This window comes from Dipodomys merriami, unplaced genomic scaffold (assembly GCF_024711535.1).
Source record: "Dipodomys merriami isolate MVZ:Mamm:240054 unplaced genomic scaffold, mDipMer1.0.p SCAF_123, whole genome shotgun sequence".
In the NCBI taxonomy this organism is placed as follows: Eukaryota; Metazoa; Chordata; class Mammalia; order Rodentia; family Heteromyidae; genus Dipodomys; species Dipodomys merriami.
Genome location: NW_027202527.1, coordinates 1,549,132 through 1,569,986, shown reverse-complemented (window position 1 = coordinate 1,569,986; position 20,855 = coordinate 1,549,132). Strand labels below are relative to the sequence as shown.

Here is a 20,855-nt window from a genome sequence, read left to right as displayed (position 1 = left end):
GCACTTTCCCTGAGCTCTTTTGCTCAAGACTAGTACTCTACCACTTGGAGTTCCCCTTCGTTTTCTGGTGGTTAATTGGAGATAGGAGTCTCACAGACTTTCATGCCCAGGCTGGTTTTGGATAGTAATTCTCAGATCTTTGCCCACTTGAGTAGTTAGGATTACAGGCTTAAGTTACCAGTACCCAGCCTAAAATAGTGAATATTTACGTGCAATAGAGAACAACAAATTATGTTCATCTTGCCAAGGGTGGTCACACACTTTACCTCGAATTTGAGATCTAGGGGAAGTGATATAAAATTCAGCTTTGATAAAAAAAAAAAGTTTTCTTGGCTGTTTCTAAGTAACCAACCACAAAACAAAGCTTGATGCACACACAAGTGAAAGTATTAGTCTAGCAACTGGGATGCCCTGAGTTCAAGTAGTATCATATGTATTTAAGGGCTTGAAAGTTGTCAAGTGACCTAAGAGGACATTACACAAGATTGTGGCTACAGAAAGATAATCATCATTCTACTTTCTGTAATCCAACTCAGTTGTTTAAATATGTTTTGAGTAGTCTGAGCTTGTACAATCCCTGTCAGCATTGCTATGTGAGTCCTTAAGACATTTGAATAACTTTTTGATATCTTATTTTATTTCCTATCTTATTTTACTTACATTTCTAATGGAAATATTGACACTTCAGAGAAGTCAGTTTGGAAGTTCACATTATATTCTCTAGAGATGCTACAACCTATTTGATGGCAGAAAAGTCATCATGAGATCATAAGAAAAGATGCTGGGGAAACAGATGGCAATATGGCAATTTGGGGGCAAAAGAAAAATGTCAGAAATGCCAACAGAAGTCTTCCCTGCTGTTGATTCATCTAATTGATAGAGAATATTTGTAGCTGTAGAACAAGCAGATAAGCTCCTATTCATTGCAGAGCCATGATCAATGTCAATTACCTCTATGGATGGCAAGAGAAATAAATGCATTATGAGCTAACACAAAAATATACTCTTTTACACATCAAAGAGATACACAGATTTTGTGTCACCATTCTAAGGCTTTAACCTCATGCAAGCCTAGATGTTTTGGGCAGAGACATGCACACACTGCATTTTACACAAGTGTCCTATCCTAATAAACTATGCCACTCTCATGAGTTTTTTAATGTGCCTTTTACACAAGTGTCCTATCCTAATAAACTATGCCACTGATCTCATGAGTTTTTAATATAAATTTTTATTGTAAAGGTACTGTACAGAGGGATTACAGTTACATGAGCAAGGAAATGAGTCCATTTCCTATCGAGCATTGTTACCTCCTTTTATTTATTATGAAAATAAAGTACAGAGGTGTTACAATTACATGAGCAAGATAATGAGTACATTTCTTATCAAGCATTGTTGCCTCCTCCTTTGTTTTTCCCTTACCATCCCTGCCCTCCCATCTCCAAGACTACACTCCCCCTGCACCCCCCACTCATCACCCCTCATGCCCCCCCTTGCTAAAGTTGTAAAGTTTGGTTTTCAACAGTGTCTTGTATATCTCGTTATAATGGGTCATCCTGTATCCTTATTTCAGCATTTTGTTATTTCTATTTCTCTTTGCTTCCCAAATTAGGAAATTGTATATATAAGATGCTGGAATAAAATATAGTGACAGGGGTTGTCACAAAGACGGTTTACAGAATTTTTTTTGAATCTAACTGCTGTGTCTTTGGCTCCTGAAAACTTGGCTTTCAGGACATTGAGGAAACAGGAAAAGGGAGTAGTACAGATGTACCAAGATAAAAGCAGAAATACATGGCTGTTTGTAAAACTTAAGATGAGGTGGATTAATAAATACCTGCTTAGGCAAATGCCCATTGAACTATGAGAAAAAATGCCCACCTTTCCATCAACAATGCTGGTATCTTAAGGACTCTCTTGTATCTAAATACCTGTGCCACGCCTTCTCTTTACCAAAACCACTCATCATCTGAAGCTTCCTGATCATATAGTCATGAAGTACTCAAAGGCTACTCTTGGATGGCAATAGCCATGAACTAAGTTGAAGAGCAATAAGCAACCAATGATCTAAGTGTTCTGTTCACAGAAACTACAAACAGAATTCTTCCATAAAATTATTCAATGTTTTTTCCATAAAGCAAGTTTGGGCCTCAATTCTTGCTACAAAATAAATTTCCTGACACTCTTGTCTTTTTCTGTCTTGTGTTTACACTAGATTATAGAGAGCCTTGATAACACAGGAAGAATTAAAAGAATTAGGCCTCAGGAAACATTTTAGAAAACAGAAATTATGATCTTTCTTCCACTAGCAAGGCTGTTAATAGCTTATCATTTTGGAGCACCTGCAGGAATTCCATGATTGGAATGTGACTTGGAAGTACCAGTTTTACTCAGGGTAGTTGGAAAACCAGTCGCATCTTATTATCTTATATCCTGAAAACCCCAAGATGTGTTTAACTCAGTACTAACTTAAAAGAATGAAGTGTACTGCATGTGTTGGGAATCAGAATACCTCAGAGTAAAATGATTAATATAGAATGAATCTAATATCCATGGCAAATTTTTCTTAAAACTGAAGAGTTACCTGTTGAGGAAATATATTTTTCCTTGCCAACTTTAACCCAGCAACCAACAGTAAGCATCATAAATGAGATATATCATACCTCCTGTTTTACCTTTCCATTTGTAAATGTTCCTATATTATTATCTGTGTGGAAACAATGGACAGGGAGTGCCTGTTTGTGGATGACCAATGTGATACAAAAATTACTAAAGTCTCTTAACTTATATCTATCACATGAGGTACTGTTCTGAAACCTAGGAACTGAAATCACAGTTGAGGCTTGTTATGAGTCCTACAGATATGCTTGGAAATGATGAGAGGGAGAGCTTGGCTTTCCTATGAATAAAATGGAAACAGAACTGAGATGAGTGAAAAGGTTCCTTATTATCATTTTACTTTTGTGCTCTGCTAGAACCCTGCATAGTACCGATAGTACATGCAAGAGTACAACCCTTCTAACGCTGTGGAACTGACAACAACATACAAACCTGTCCAAAGAAACCTCTAATTTCAGTTGTAACTCTTGGGGTAATAATACAGACACTTAAACTCCAGGTCCTTTGTTAACCTATGAAAACAGACAACCCAGGTAAATTCTCAATATCCTGTTGTGTTTCCAACATGATTTAAGCACTTGTCTTCTGCATGAGGTCCTCACCCTGGGAATTTCTTATTAGGGGTTTCCATAGATGTTAGCGCTTTAAATTTGCTTGACTTATACACTACATAACAAATTTTACCTACACAACAAATTACAGTGAAAGACAAAATGGTTTACGCACATTTATTGCTTAATAGCAATGAAATATAAGATCTCTCTCATTTTGCACCAGTGAATATATTTTCATCTTGTGGTTTCTGCGCCTGAGAACAACACAGAATCCTGATGACTCCACTGGGAAGCTGCTCCACTAGTATTCTTGAAAGCTAGCAAAAGAGGTTTCTTGATCCTCTTCATCTGTGAAACTGGTGTTTCTGAAAATAATATAAAAAATCCATACATAGGTTAATATAAACCTGGGCCATAAAGCTACCAAGAAAACTGGAATTTCTCAATCAATATTGACATAATTCTCTATTGAAAAACACTGACAAAACTCATATTTTTCCCTGAGAAAAAATACAGTGAGATTCAGTATCTGAAATCTCCTCTAATAATAGTCTTCAGTGTCCCACACTAGGGATTAAATCCCTCCTGCTACTCCAAAAGGAGTAGCATGTGTAGTCATGTAGCATGAAAGAGGATTCTGGGTGAGTCACAATTGAAAGGAGTTTTTTCAGTCCTGATATAAAAGCAAATCTCAAATAAGACTTATGTGACTCAAGGCAAAAGACCCTTGAGACTTCATCCCTGTTTCTTTGTCTTAGTCTAGTAACTGATCCCCAGAGAACTAAAAGAATTCTCAGTGTTCCTTTCATTTGGCTCTAGTTCCTGTCTCCATAAAGTATGAATAATTTGCATGCTGAGATTAGTCACTGAGATCCTAACTGATACGGACATCCTAGGTATTACAGAATTTGGCTCCCTAGTCCTCCTATCCTGGCTCACCTTGAATGCTCTTGGTACTGTCCCCTAGGATCATCCTCTGTACAGTAGTAGTGTAAAGGATTAAGCCATAGGTCCTCAATAATGATCTGGAAGGGAAAAATGAGAAAGAAGACTGACTGAAACCCAGATCAGAGCCAGGTAACCCACAAAGGTCACACACTATGAAGTTAGGAAAAGACAAACCTCAGCAATCTTGTTGGAGCCTTGCCACTTACAGTTGCTCAACCAGTCAAAGAATGTCAAATTTTTGGAGTCTTGTGAACAGCTGGCAATGATCTCACCTACACATTCACCAAACCACTGCATTTCACTGGAAGCACACTCCTCATATCCTATAGGATGAAGTAGCAGATGTCCAGACACTTCCAAGTCTGACAAAAGGAGAACCCCAAAATCAACAACCATAGATAGACTTCATACCCATGATGCTGAGCTTGTACTCCTTTCTGATCACATGGTTGCGGAAGTAAGGGTTGTCACAAAAGTAAAATACCACGCTACTTAGGTCTTTGCCATGGTTCACTTCTTCCACCTGTGAATGCAGCAAAGTTGTCTCAAGGTATACCAATAGCTTATGCACTGATGCAAGCACATCCCACTCCCAGATTCCCAGTTAATATTTCTTACCTCTAAACTCAACATGTATTTGAGCAAGTCTTCATCTTGGTCAGAGATGATGGATGACATCTGTGGGTGACTCATTATCTGGGTTTTGTCAAGGGACAACACTTAGGCTGTCAAAGGAAGAACTAAAAGCAAACATCTAGTGTATAAAACTATGAATAAATGGGTCTGGGAACATCTGACAGTCACACATCATTCTGTAATTTTAGTCTAGGGCTTTAGTTAGGGCTTTCCTCAGGTCTTGAGGATCTAGGGTTTGCAAAGCTCATGCTGTCTGCAGTGTCTTAAAATCAGTGCGTTGAACATCCTAGAATGTGGGTGCCTGTTTGAACTCATGGAAGTCTTGAGATTTGCTGTCTTTCTCTTACAGTGGTCCTAAGAAAATTTTCTTGCCCCATCAAAAACTATTCCAACCAAATTCCCTCAGTGTAATGATTGCTTGATGACCTCCTTGGCCTTCTTCTAAGGTCACATCTTCACATTCTAGTTTCAACTTGTATGAATATCTGGGAATTCTTGATATATTAAGTAGTTGTTTTATAGCAGCACATAGAAAGAAATGAGATATGTGAACATGAGACAAAACCTCAATGCACTACTGGACTCAAATATGGATGCTGAAAGGAGGAAAGGTTGCCCACTGGCCTTTATCTTCCATACCATTCCATGTTCCAGGATGACTATTATCAACTACTCTGGGAGAGAGGCAGAATGTTATGCTAGGTATATTAAATCATTATCTCCTTAGTTCTCTGCTCCTGTAACTAGAATATGAAGGTCCTAAAAAGCCCTCTACAGTACTCTCTAAACCCTTTCTTCCCCTGAAAATGTTCCCAATGATGTAACTCCAAAACATCCCACCCCACTATAGGTCTCGACATCTTACACCCTTCAACAAACCATAAAGGGATTATTTTTATTAACTAGACTCTTATTAAAGGATACAGTTTTGGCCCAAAATCCAGGGATAGCCTGGATGATAGTGCTTCTGCGATCGAAATGGGATCTGCACTTCTCGGCTATCTTCTTCTTTAGCCGAGCAAACTCCCGGCTAGCTCTGGCATTCAGTGAGCTCAGCTGGGACTGAACATCCTGCAACTCCTCCATTGGTGAACGGAGATTTGGGAAGCTCCTTGCTGCCTCTGCCGGCAAGGCCACCCCAGGTAGTTCTCTAGCAAAATTCTCTTCCTGCTGCTGCCCTTCCTCCACCTCAATCTGAACTCCCACTTCCTCCATAATATTCCACACCACCAACACCTCTCCCTCTTGCGGGGCCAAGAGCCCTAAATCTATCCAGGCCTCAATGTACTGCAGAGAATCTGCAGCGGACATTGAGGCTACCTCAGTAGGGCCTTCGGACGCCGTCTGTAGGACGCAATCCTCCGAGTCAGACTGCCGTGGAGTTGGCTCGTTGGCCTGCGCCATTTCCAATTCTCCCTGCAGGACGCTATCTAGGTCCACTGAGTTATCGGGCTCCACTGGAGCCCCACCAGCCCCAAATTCCCCTCTACTCGCCATTTAGGTCTGGTGGTCCTCAGCAAATGCCGGTTCCTCAGGAACGCAACCGACCCGAACCTGAAGAACAAAGACGCTGGCGCCAACTAATCCCGCGGACGCCAACTAATCCCGTGGGTTCCAAATAATCACGCGATAACTCAACGGGAGCAGATCTACAGGCATTCGTCAATATACATTATTTTTGTAGATGATGCGCATGCGCGGGATTTGGGCCTTCAGAAAAAGATTTGGCGCCAAACTACTTGGTCAGGTTTGCCTACTGTTTTTTTATGATCCCAGAAATAAGGGCCACCAGAGGGCACCCTTGTCGCCACCTCTCCTACTTCCAAGAACCCAGCCAAAAGGAATACTTGCATACAGCCCTAGGTGTTTGGACTTTTGCATTAAGTAAATGCAGCACTTCCTTACTGAAAGTACCTTGGAAGGAAACACACCCCGCTATCCAGTTACTGATTTCCCTCTACCTCATCAGAGCATAGCACAGAACAACAAAAGCCTCGGGGTTTCAGTCGCAAGGGCATGATTACTAGCTGACTCCAGAGATACATGATCCTAGCAGGATCCCAGCAGAGTCAGGGACTGTGTCTACACAGTGAATATGGTCACTTTTCTCAATTAAATTACTTGGCTTCTTATGGAAGATTAAGCTTATTTCTCCAAGGAGATGGTATGTAACTCCAGCTCTGAGGAATCAGATCGCTGGATTCTAGCTTACTCTAGGGACCTCTGGTGCAAAATGTTTGCTACATCTTGGTGATGCTACACAAATGCCTAGGGGCAACTGCCTGCATACAGGCACCCCTTGTTTAGTCAGTCTTGTGTATGAGAGAGTGAAGAACATGTGACTTTTGTGTTAACCATGGAAAGCATAGGGAGTTGGCGATAAGGCCTCTCTAAATTTGGCTTGTGAGAACCCACGTGTATGTGGCTTTGTTCTGTTTTCTGCCTTTTTACTGAAATAGGTTATATATCCTTAAGCCTGAAAGAAGTAGCACCATTTATTTCTCAAGCAAAAGGCTCCTGATCTCAGAACTATAGTCTACTTAGAGGGTTCTGTAAGAAACCACTAGTTGTTTTGCTCAGTGGGTACCCCCAAAATGTTCCATTTGCCTAGTATTCCAGGAAATAAGTCTAGATTTACTAACAATGCTCATTTTCATGCTGTATTCATGCTGTGCAAGAAAAGAAAAAAAAGGAAAAAGAAAACCTTTACACATTGCTTGCCAAAAAGGCTGTGTTTTGTCTTTAAAAGACAAAGTGAACTGTCTCAGGGCTGCATGATTTGGGAAACATGTCCCATGCAGTCACTGGCTTTTGCAACAAAGACTCCCATAATTTTGGCTTATTAATTGTGGCATCCTTTATTTTCTGGCTAGTTGGGTATTATAATATTTTTACTCAATCTGTCACAAGTAAAGAAAAACATTATACCAAGGGGGAGAGAGGAAAAGAAAAAAGGAGCCTAGAGAACAGGTATGATTCCTGTCTCTGAGAGCTATTAATGACAAGATGGACAGAGGAAAACCCAGTGGTGAAGATATGGAGTGAGCAGGTCACAGGGTAAGAAACAGGGAGACATGTAGTAGTGGGACCATAAGAAAGGTTAGAGTGGGACAGAGTGTAGAAGAAAATAATCATAGTCTACAAAAGTCACTAGCTGTATCTCCTAGGTGCTCCTTTATATTCCGGAACACTTGTGCATAGCTAGGGCCTCCAGAATTTATAAACCAAAAAGACAATAGAGACTTCCAAGAATATGCTGGGAAAGAAGCAGCCACTGAAATGCTCAAAAGCATACTGTTTTTGAGACTATACAAAATAGTAAATGAGAATATTTGTTTAGTTTTTGTTGTTAGGATGTTGTGTGGGCTCTTGGAGGTATACCATGGCTCTACATGCAACAATACTCTTCCTAATAACTGCCCTCTATCCTTACATTGTGTCTCCAAATACACTTTGTGTTTCCTAAATGATAGTGCAATTATAAGCATTGGCATGATGATTTTGGGAAACAGAAGACTCAGGGGATACTCTTAATGGTACGATGTAAAATCTATAACTTGTGCCAGAAGACCTTGTTTAGCTACAGGTGATGGTTTCGTGAGGCCTAGCTAATGGAGATGGAGTAGAAAGCCATGATTGAAAACTGAGGGAAGATCACCAAACCTGGTTAGTCTAGTCATATGCAGAGAGCCAAAGAACCCTTAACTCCCAGTCTTTATTACTCATGTTTCCCTTCTGTGTAGATTAGATGACCTATAAGCTCAGATTGCCCATTGAAAGGCTTACTCTATGTGTTTACATAGAATGCTACAGGGAATCTTCTGAGATTCTGATTATTTTAGGATTGAAGCATAGATATCTCATAAATAAAAGAAGAATAATATATTAAGCACTGAAATCCTGTTATAACAACTGAAATTAATACACCTAAATAGAATGAAACCAATATGTGTCCCAAGTCACATTTAGCAAGCACTAACTGTAAGTGATTATCTCAGTATATTCTTTGTATTTTATTATTTATATACACTACACACTTACTAATCTCTACTGGTTTTGATTCAGGACTTTCTGGCAACAAATCCCAATCCTAGTTGTGGGCAATAAATGGAGTAAAATAATGATTTTTTTTTCACAATTCTACCTGTCCTAATGCCTAAAAGTGTGAGGATGATTAGTCTTGTTTTCCAAGTAGGTAATTATTAGCTCCAGAAAACTTTAGTAACATACCTTATCTCAGTCTCTTTTGTAGAAGAGAGTTCATGTATTATTCAGACTTAGAGATGGAAATGTTTAGTAATAGAACTTGTTATCAGGAAGTAGTATAGAAATAACTCACAAAAGTCAAGAATAATTAATAAATCGTACAAATAATATACATTATATAACTTTTAAATGAATTCTCATTTCCAGGAACTATAAGCTGAAATAGAAAAAAATACTGAAATATAACAATAAACATCATTTACCACAAAGTATTTGTAGACAAGTTTGAGGAACATTAACAAAGGAAGTGAGTGTGGTTAAAATACATTATATGCAAAGATATGTTAACAGGATATCCTTGTATGGCTTTCTTTTTAACTGTATTTAAATCCAGTGATCAAATTTTTGTTGATGTCTAACAGTATGATTAACACAAAAATATAATTAAGCTTACATGAGACAAAGTTTGAAACTCTCTTATTATATGATTCCTGTTAGAATAAATTGAAGTATATGCAATTTTTCACGTAGAGAAAAATAGAGGTGAATCAGTAAAACATTAAATGTGAATGAAATGTTTAACACCTATTTTACATGTTCAGAAGTGGTTATTCATGAGATCTTTAAAACAAACTCATTCTCTTTTTGTAATTTTAATTTAAAAATGAAATGTTTAAGCAATGGCATGGGGAAACAAAGGAGGAGACAACAATGCTTGATAAGAAATGTACTCACTATCTTGCCCGTGTAATTATAACCCCTCTGTATGGTATTTTCACAATAATGAAAAAAATGAAATGTGTATTACTATCAAATGACACAAAGACAGTATGGTATACAGGATTAATCTTATTAGAAAAAATTGAGGAGATGAGAAGGTAAAATTTGTCATGTCACCAAGCAGTGCTCTGGAATGTTCTATTTGCCAATAATGCTCATTAAATCAGACATAACCAGCATTTTCAAAGATCCAAATCTTTAAGCCAATGTTTGAAAGCCTAGTACGTGGTTCAGAAAATTCCCAGCTTTAGCAGTTTGTAAAAGTTTCTTCTGACAGTCCCAATAATCATGATACCTTAAGGGTCTCAAGATGAAGACTTTATTCAATACTTGTAGGTGCTGAGGTAAAATTTAAGTACAAGTTTTGGCTTCTTGTCTAGCATTAAGAGAATTTAAATGGAAAACCTAGCTACTGTATTTTCCAACAAGCTGCCCTAGTGCCTAGCAGTTCCAGCATCAGCGTCCCCTGCGTGCCCTCCACACCTCCACTTCCCGTCCCCAACCTCATTGAATTAGGCCATGCATGCTTCTCCAAAGGGCCAAGGAGCCCCTTATGCCAGGGCAGGCATCCATGCTGTGCTAGAAGGAAGAGGGAGCCTGCTAGGAAGCAGGGGGTGTGTGTATGTCAGAGAGGGAGTGGCGGGGCGGCGGCGGCGGCGGCGGCGGCGGCGGCGGCGGCGGCGGCGGCGGCGGCGGCGGCGGCGGCGGCGGCGGCGGCGGCGGCGGCGGCGGCGGCGGCGGCGGCGGCGGCGGCGGCGGCGGCGGCGGCGGCGGCGGCGGCGGCGGCGGCGGCGGCGGCGGCGGCGGCGGCGGCGGCGGCGGCGGCGGCGGCGGCGGCGGCGGCGGCGGCTCTGGGTTCGATTCCTCAGTACCACATAAACAGAAAAAAACGGAAGTGGTGTGGTGGCTCAAGTGGTAGAGTGCTAGCCTTGAGCTGAAGAGCCAAGGGACAGTGCCCAGGCCCAGAGTTCAGGCCATGATGGACAAAAAAAATATTTTCAGGGAAAACTAAGGTTGAGGACTTGGCTGTATTTGAAATCTAAGGACTCAGGGAACCCTGTGTCTACCCAACCCTGCAGTGAGGAACACTCATATGGTGCTACACAACTTTGCCTCACAGCAATAACTACTGTCACATGAATGTAACAACACAATTCCGCTTATTCGTTTATTCTGGATATTCTGTCTGCTGTGTGTGTGTGTGTGTGTGTGTGTGTGTGTGTGTGTGTGTGTGTGCGTGCGTGCACACATACATGTGTGATTGTGTTTGCCTGTGTGTGGGTGGGAATGTGCTAGCGTGTTCTTATGAGTGGAAATATTTAAACTCCATGAATATATTCAACAGGAAACATTCTTTTGCAACCAGTGAATACTTGTTGAGAAGTTATATAGTATATTGAACAACGATCTATATGGCTTTGAGGTACAGGGAAAAATTTCAGAAAGATTCTGTGTGAAACAATGATGGAATAGATTTCTGGTATTTCAGTGACATATAAATTGAAATAAAATATTTATAAATGCTTTGGACTTTCTTTGAAATTTTTCTTTTTTGTAGAAAAGGTATGGATAGGACAGTGTCAATCAAATACTTTGTTCATTCATGTGCAACTTAGATATCTCCTAGTAAATGCCACCTGTGAGGAGATAGTGAATGCATATGCTTGAGCATGTAACATGTTCACATCCATGTGCAGACCATCACCAATATTGAGAAACCATAAAAGTACTCACACTCTCCTGACTGTGTGAATGGCCAGGAGCTACCTGTTTAAAGCTAAAAGATCCTTGTGGCTTGCCCTTGTGTGCCTGCCTGTACTACTGTAGGCCTTGTTGGAGCTATGTATGAGTACACAAAAGGAAATCCTAGAGTATCTTTTTCACCAAGATCAGCCCTGGTCCACTTCCAAACTGAAGAAATGCTGTTACTGATGGATATAATATGAACTCATAGATGTCTTGTCTTGTAAGGATGACATCAACCTTGGGCTTTGCTTGTTGTCCTACATTTCAGCTCTAGGCTACTATAAGACCTGGCCATCCCCTGCATGATACCTACATTCAAAATGTAGCAATTGTGTCCCCTATCTAAGATGGATCTCCCTAAATAATCTCTACTGGAGGATAAAAAGAGGAAACAGCAAACTCAGTGGGATGAAACCTTTCCCATCTATGTCTCCCTTAACTTGGTTCTTATATTTGGGAGCAAGAAATTCTAAAATCCATCCTGGGTAAGGTTTATAGCAGACCTGCAATTTACATGTCATTTTATCCCTATCCTTCATTTGACACCCATAGACATAATTTTCACAGCTTACGAAGTAATGAAGTGCACTAAGCTAAAAAGATAATAAAATTTCTGCAGCCATACACACTATATCTCCTTAACGCCCTGTGATATCCCCTTGAGTCAAGATGCAACTATCAGATAATATAAAATTTTACATCATGCTGGGAGATGTCAGAAAATTAGCACTTTTCCAGATTTCTGGGGTTGTAATATTTTTCTGGAATGCCTCTTCAGCTGTCACCATCAACATAAAGTCACAAGTCCTAAATACCAGTCTGCATGAGCAAGTCATGCCAATTGTGAAGCAGAGGTGAGGGAGTCCAGAGGCAGTCTGATCCCAAGCAGCATGTTTTTCATAGAGTAGAGAAGACCTAGGCATAGATGTCTTTGCAACTGGACATCAAGTCCTTGTCTTACTGCATAAATGCACTGAACATATCAAAGCTCATGGTTAGGAGAAAAGGCTGGATCTAGTAAAAAGCAGTAGTGTGATAAATGTATACACATTTGCCAGCTACTGGCAGGACTTCAATTTGTTAAATGTCCAGATATTCTTCAACTGGTTAACTGTGCACAAATAGCCAGGTTCTATCCAGATTATTGAGTGGTGTCTCTTCTGGAGTCATTGTATATGATATTTTTGGTTCTTCAATTCTTGGTACATAGAGTAAGCACCCCAATCTGTTCTTTCCAGCTTTACTTTCCAGATCATTATTCAGAACCTAAGGCTCAATTCCCTGTTCTATGACCTTAAGGACATAGTATTTAGGAGGAAAAAAAGACACCATTCCAGGTTAACCATCAGAGAAGGACTGAATTCCACCTTCTTTACTTCCTGACCCTAACAGGAAGCTAGATATTCTAACACTACAGATGCAGGAATTCAAGTTTAAAAACACAAACTTTTAGGTCCCGGTGGTGATGTGTGGCCCAAAGTAGTGAGAACATCTAAGATGCTGTTCCTTTACTTCTCATGTGACTTTTTGCCCTGAGGCCTTCCAGATGGGGTCCTGAAAATATTTTATATTGACACATTATGCTACAAATAATTTCATGAGTCCTGTGTTTCCAGTCCATAATGAGAAAAGGCCTATTAACCCTGAAACACATTGAACACAGTAGTAATCACTCAGAGATTACTTGAAGCATTAAGGATCCAATTGAAGGACATTTCAGGATGTCATAAAGTGGCATTATATACTGCGTCCATAGAAATGGCACAGCAAAGCATTTATGTCCTGCAGTATACAATGAGTGTCATTAATTTTACAAATCAAAACTTTTGATATTTGAAATTACTTTCTCCCTGTTTTTATACAGTCTGCCTGTGTTTTGCCTATGTATTTCTCCTTCTCTTTCTTTGTCTGTGTGAATATATGTATATATCATAAATATCCATAAACATATATGTACATATATACAAATACAAATGTTTATAAACATGTAAAATGCATATGTGCTCACATATGTGCACATATATACACATATGTGTACCTGCCCATATATGTATACATACACATATGTGTGTATGTGTGCATGTTTATAGGGGATGGGTTTTCATAGGAAGAAACCCTAACTCTATGGTTGTAATGAAGAGAGCAATATCAATGCCTACTTTTGCCGAACCTCCCATGTACCTTAATCAATGATCTTGGTGGTTCTCAGACAGGCAAGGAATAGGAGAAATTTCATGCTGCCAGAATGCCAGAGAGGTCTGATGACATTTTCATCCCATATCAAGTGAAAGAAACTCACATAAATCCTTTCATTATCCATTATTTGTTGTTAAATGGAGAGAAAGTAGAGCCTGAATTGAGTATATTAGGGCTCCTCCATTGTATTAGTGGATCTCTTTTTGGAAGACCCTCTGTGAGAAGGTGCCTGATTGGAGAGGAAAAGAATGTAAATCATATTGATACCCAGCTTAATATTCTCCCAAATACAGCCACCAAATTCTCCTACCATGTGTGGGTAGTAGTCAAAAAGTCTCTACCTATTTGAACACCTCATGACAAGAATTCTTGCCTGTACATGCCTTTCTGGTCATGTCTACTGTTAGAGAACACTTGCAAACAATGGGGCTTATGTAGTAGCTCAAAGACAAGCAGACAAGAAAACATCCAATGTGAAGTTTTTCATGCCCATGGGTAGCAACCTTGTTTATACCTTGTTGGAAACCATGCATGTTGTCCATATTCACCTACATTCCCAAGGATGAGATCTCTAGGGATTATTACTCTGGCTCGACAGAGGGAAATCCACTGCTACAGAAAACAGCAAGATCACTGGAGTATATGTAGATTCAGTATACTCTGTAATAACAAAATTCTTAAACTTGTCCTATGACAACTTAAGAGAAGGTGGGAAAAATCTGGGACTCTGATCCATCAAACATGGTATCAGGCATATCACACACAAAGGGCATATTTCTTACTTGTGTTCTCTTGACTGTGGAGTTAGAAGTTCTAGAATGTGCATGTCAATGGAGAAGAAATTCCTGAACTGCATTTGAAAGTTGCCTGACAGCTCTCCATTTCTCATTCTAAGATGCATGCCATGTACTTTAGGATTGCCACATACACACATAGTGTCCAGATTCTAATATATTTTGGAGTAAGCTGTGATCCTAAGCACCTCATGAGTGCTCAAAGGGAAAGCACTTTCTGGAAAATTGATGATCAATTTTCCTCCCTAGTCTAAGTCCTATGATCCCAAGCTCTTCCTGTAGCATGAATTTGTGTACTGATGGCAACCACTTTGTCCTTTAGAGAGCTAGGTCCTTTAGAGAGCTGGGTGCCAGTAACTCACACCTGTAATCCTAGCTACTCAGGAGGCTGAGATCTGAGGATGGTGGTTCAAAGCCAGCAGGAAAGTTCATGAGACTCTGTTCACCAATAAACCATCAGAAAACTGGAAATGGCTCACTGTGCCTAAAATGGTAGAGTGCTGGCTTGGAGTTGAAGAGCTCAGAGGCCATTCCCAGGCCCAGAGTTCAAGTCCCATAACCAACCCAAAAAATCCTCTAGAGAGCTCCAGATTGGGTAAAGGGATGAGATGACTTCATTGCCTTTCAGTTATTCAGAGTTGAAGAAAAAAAGACAGGCATTCCCAGTATCTGTTACATTCATCCAGTGGCTACTGCACTCTACAGTGGAATCTAGAACTATCCAATGCAGACAACTTATAGCAAATTTCAGGACACTACTGGTGGAATAGGGACAGTACTTTGGAGTCCTAATGTCCAAAAATATTACTGAGAACAGCCCTTATTCTCTAAGTCTTCTAAGGGTGATCGTTAGTAGAAGATCTAGTTGTGAAGACCTAGTAGGGGGAAAGACAAGAGTGTTAGGTGACCTAATGTGGAACAAAGAAAACTGATTCATGCTTTCTTTTCCACACTCTTGCAAAATTACTTTTCTATCTAAACACAAGCATTCCATTATCATTGGTCCTCTACCACTAATTTCTCCTACATTCTTCCCTTCCTCTTTCAAGTCCCACAATAAAATTTTAACTTTCTACTTGCAATTGCCAACTGCTCTGGGTTTTCTTCTTGTGTTTTATACCCTAACACATATACAGTGTAATTTTAATAAATCTATCCCTCTTTTTTCATTCCCCAAACAATTCCAGTAAGCTTCATTATTTTTTCCATACATGAATATATGGTATTTTGATCATACTCAGCCAGTCTTTTTCATTTCCTTTCCCTCTCCATTCTCAATTGTCTCTCTTTCATACTTATTTTTTCTAGGTTCAAACTCAAATTTTGTTACTATTTTTAAGTAAACTTTCTTATATATGTATAACTTAGCAATAAATTCAGATAGTGCTTTTTGGACCAGGAGTTTTTTAAGTACCACATGTTTGGGAATACTGAGTTTTGATTTGATGAAACTTAGACTGAAATTCTAACTGTTCCTATTATTACTGTGCCACAAAGTGGTAAACACTCTTATGCATTGCATTGTAATAATTTTCCTTAATGTAAAAAGTGTGAGACACCTTATTTAGCTTTCAAATTAGAGTGATTAAAACAATGCAAACATTCTCAAACTAACCAGAAAGTAATACTAGATGGTGTGGAGTCTTACCATAATTGTCATCTCCTTATGAACCTCCACTGGAATGAGACTTTATATCATGACATCCATCATAGCCACCATGACCACTAAATTTAAAACAAATCCAATACTCAATCCAACCCTTAACAACTGCATTAATATAATAGAATATGTAATAGATAGCCTTTGTAAGTATGTTCATCTTGTGAACTGTAATGACAATAATAATGGTATCTATATTCTCTAGGTACTACTCATGTAAGAGAATTGAAAACAAGTGCTAAACTGTCATATATATGTCACATAACTGTCATATATATACATACATATGTATATATGTGTACATATATATATATATATGTATATACATATATATCACTAACCACTTCATGGTAGAAACACCTTAAGAATATGACTGGGTACGTATTATTATATATATACAATAAAGTCTCACATTGCTTTAATATAGCATAATGAATGCTTTAATATAGCCAGATCTTGTGAACATCAAACTACAGAAAATAATAACATGTTATTGTGTTTGCTTCCATTAACATGAAAAACACATTAAGATAAATGAATGCTTAACTAGGGGGGAATTTCCATGCAGGGTAGTGGCTGTGGAATGGAAAACCAATGCCATATAAACTACACTGTACACTCTGGACCATTCCACCTCATAAAATAACAATTATTTTGTTATTTTACATACCTATCTTCAGTAGAATAAATATCATCTCCTGGTGATGTATAGTATCTCTCTGTAAAAAGAATGCTTTTCTTTTTGGCATAATTTCATAATTCTGTCCCCCATGCAACAGTGAGCTTTAAAGAATTTCATATTGAGGATGTGTAAAAGAAATAAAAAATAAAACACTGGTACCTCCTGTCACAAATCTACTTAACTTATTCCAAAATATACCCACTTACCCCTGATATTTAAATGTTAATTCCTAAATGTAATTTCTTTAATGTACACACACACATATATATATATATATATATAGTGTAAAAATGTTGTGCAGAGGGGTTACAGTTACATGAGTAGGGTAATGAGTACATTTCATAGCGAGCATTGTTACCTCCTCCTTTGTTTTCTGCTTACCATCATTTCCCTCCCCACCTCTTCAACTCCTCCCACCCCCAACAGCCTTACATTGTAAAGTTGGTTTTCAATATAGTTTCCGGTATATCTCTTCATCACAATGGGTCAGCCTCCACCCCCATTTAAGCATTTGCACTATCCCTTCCCCTCCCCAAATTACAAAAACGTATTTACAAGATGCAGAACACCAGCATCAAATCCAGTGAAAGCATAGGTTATACCATGGGGGAAGAACATACAAAAGAAACAAAAGAATCACATAGTGCATTGTAAGTACATTAAAAACATTAGCAAGAAAGAATAAAACCACTTGTGTCCCTGTCTTGGGGTACATTTTGCCTAACATTATCTCATGAGGTCATATGTACGTAGCATTGTCTGCTTGTCCTAGACTGTACTAGTCATTGCAAACAAGGGAAACCATGAAACCTATGTTTCTTTGGGCCTGGCTTACTTCACTTAATATGATTTTTCCAAGTCTTTCCATTTCCTAATAAATGAGGTAATGTCATTCTTTCTGATGAAGGCATAGAATTCCACTGTGTGTGTGTGTGTGTGTGTGTGTGTGTGTGTGTGTGTGTGTGTGTGTGTGTGTGTGTTTCTTGATCCATTCATCTACTGAGGGGCATCGAGGTTGGTTTCATATCTTAGCTATGTAAATAACGCTGCAATAAACATAGTTGTGATGGTAGCTTTAGTATGGTCTTGTTTGTGATCGTTCGGGTACATGTCCAAAAGTGGGATTGCTGGGTAATAGGGGAGCTCTATATGGAGTCTTTTGAGGAACCACCATACTACTTTCCAAAGTGGTTGAACAAGTTTATACTCCCACCAACAATGCAGTAGGGTTCCCTTCTGTCTACATCCCCTGCAGCATCTGTTGTGATTAGAGATCTTTATTTTTTTATTGTAAAAATACTGTACAGAGGGATTACAATTACATGGGCAAGACAATGAGTACATTTCTTATCAAGCATTGTAGCCTCCTCCTTTGTTTCCCCTTCCCATCCCTTCCCATCCTTCCCCCTGCCCCCCCACCCAATCCTCCCTGCTACACCCCCCCACGCACAAAGTTGTAAAGTTCATTTTTTGACATAATGACTTGTACATCTCATTGTTGCAATGGGTATACATCTCATTGTTGCAATGGGTCCACCTGTATCCCTATTTAAACAATAGCCATTCTAACTGGGATGAGGTTGTATCTCAATGTTGTTTTGATTTGCATTTCTTTCATGGCTAGGGAGGTTGAGCATTTCTTCATGTGTCTATTGGCCATCCTTCTTTCCTATTCAGAGAAGTTGCTCTTTAAGTCTTTTGCCCACTTAATTATTGGGCAGTTTTTCTTTGAGGATTTGTTGTTGAGGGATTTAATTTTTTGAGTTACAAGTATATTTTAGATATGAGACCCTTGTGTCATACAATGGTATAGCTAGTGAAGATCTTCTCCCAATCTGTGGGCTTTCTATTGATCTTGCTAGCTATGTCCTTTGCCATGCAGAAGCTCTGCAATTTCATCTAATCCCATTTGTCCAACCGTTCTTTGATTTCTTCTGTTTCTGGATCTCTATTAAGAAAATTTTGGCCTATGCCAAGGAGACCTAGAGTTTCTCCTATTGCTTCCTGTAATGTTTTCAGGGTGTCTGCTTTGACTCTGAGGTCTTTGTTCCATTTGGAGTTGATTCTGGTGCAGGGTGATATATAAGGATCCAGCTTTAGTTTTCTACAAGTGATTGACCAATTTTGCCAGCACCATTTACTGAAGATGCTGTCATTCTTCCGTTCTATTTTTTAGTTCCTTTACTGAAGATTAGATTAGGTCTGTGGGCTCATTTCTGGGTTTTCAATTCTATTCCATTGGTCCTGAGGTCTGTTCTTGTGCTAGTACCAAGCTGTTTTGATTACTATAGCTTTGTAGTAGAGTTTAAAATTTGGTATTGATATTCCTCCAGCACTGTTTGTTTTTACTATTCAGGGTCTTTTATTGTTCCATATGAATTTTTGCATTGCCTCTTCTATTTCCTTGAAGAATGAGGTTAGAATATTGATAGGTATCTCATTGAATTTGTAGATAGCCTTGGAAATATTGCCATTTTAACGATGTTGATCTTTGCAATCCAGGAGCATGGGAGAATTTGGAGGAATTTTTTTTGTCCTTCTGCTATGAATGAGAGCTTAGCTGGGAGATTATTCTTGGTTGGTAGTTATTTGTCTTTAGGGTGTGGCATACCTCTTTCCAGGCCATCCATGATGCTGAGAAGTCTGAAGTAATTCTGATTAGGTTACCTTTATATGTGATTATTCTCTTCTCCCTGGAAGCTTTAAGTAATCTTTTTTAGTGGCTATTGAGCCTGTATGGATTATAATGTGGCAGTGGGATGACCTGTTCTTGTCTGGTCTATTTGGGGTTCTAAAAACTTCTTGTATCTGGATGAGCCTGTCCTTTTGTATATTTGGGTAGTTCTCTGCTAGGATTATACTGAATATATTTTCTAATCCATTGACTTCCCTCTCTTGGCCCTCTTGTATATCTATTATTTTCAAATTAGGCTTTCTGAATGTATTCTGTATTTCCTATAGTGATCTGTCATGCTTTTTCATTTTGTTATGAATAATTGTGTGCTCTTTCTCTATGGAGTCTAAACTTTCTTCAGCCTCTAATATTCTTTCTTCAGCCTCCTCCATTCTGCTTTCAAGGCTTTTTACTTTGCTGTTTAGTACCTTTCCTTCTTGCTGGTCTTTCTTAATAGTGGCCAGATCTTTATTAAGGTTTTCTTTTAAATCTTGAATAGATTGCCTTACCTCCTGGAGTTGGTTATCAGACTTCTTTCCACTCCTTAATCTGGGTTCCTATCTTTTCATTAGATTCTTTCTCCCTCTGCTGGAGTTCCTTTATCTTTTTATTTGTGGAGGCCATAAAGTCAACTATTAGCTTCTGGCTGGCCTCATTGTGTTCTCTGATAACCCTATTCAGGTGTCCAATTTTTCATTTAGCAGGTTTACCAGCCATACTTTTAATCCATCTTGAGCATTAGCCTCTAGGTCATTCTGGGACTGCTCTGTAGCTTGTTTTTGTGGAGATGGTGTAGGGGTCTGTTGATTGGCCGTGTTTCTTGTGTTTCTGTGGTTAGTTCTATCCATCTGGAGACAAGAACCACACTGGTACAACAGTAGGACAGTCTTTTAGGACTGGAGCCAACCAGGTGTCATGTATGTAGATGTATAGATCTTATGGTTTCAGAGTTATGGGTAGGTGTTTTCCTATTTAGCTCTCTTTTTTTTCTTGGAGAGGGATATTGTGGCTTTGCAGTTGAGATTACATATAGTTGTAACTTTTGAGACAATCTGGGTTTGGATGATAAATTGTCTGCTCCTTAGAGTTACACAATGAGCCCTTGTATTCAAAATAGTCAAATGGAACCAATTTTGTAGTCAAATATAGAACCAACTATAAGTTGGGTCAGATATAAACCATTAGGGATCAATGGGCTGTAGTAGATGGAGAAGTGAAAGGTTAGAATTGGAGAGATATGAATTTAAGTTCAGAACAGAACTTGGGTATAATGACAGTAGAAGGGTAAAAACAGATTAGGGGAGGGGTATATGCAGTAGTAAGAGAATAAAGATCTTGTTACTGAGTGTAAGAAGTAGAA

The 20,855-nt window shown here is 39.1% G+C and overlaps 1 protein-coding gene across 1 annotated transcript; it reads right to left on the bottom strand.

Moving 5' to 3' along the window:
- Positions 1-3,346: 3,346 nt before the first annotated feature.
- LOC138823777 (testis-specific Y-encoded protein 1-like) lies at positions 3,347-6,299 on the bottom strand. The gene is made up of 6 exons (XM_070017336.1): positions 5,682-6,299; positions 4,740-4,817; positions 4,533-4,644; positions 4,296-4,444; positions 4,113-4,198; positions 3,347-3,538 (listed from the first exon to the last, which is right to left on the bottom strand). The coding sequence occupies exons 1-6, from the start codon at positions 6,252-6,254 to the stop codon at positions 3,475-3,477; spliced, it is 1,062 nt and encodes a 353-aa protein (XP_069873437.1). The 5' UTR covers positions 6,255-6,299; the 3' UTR covers positions 3,347-3,474.
- Between the last annotated feature and the right edge of the window lie 14,556 nt (positions 6,300-20,855).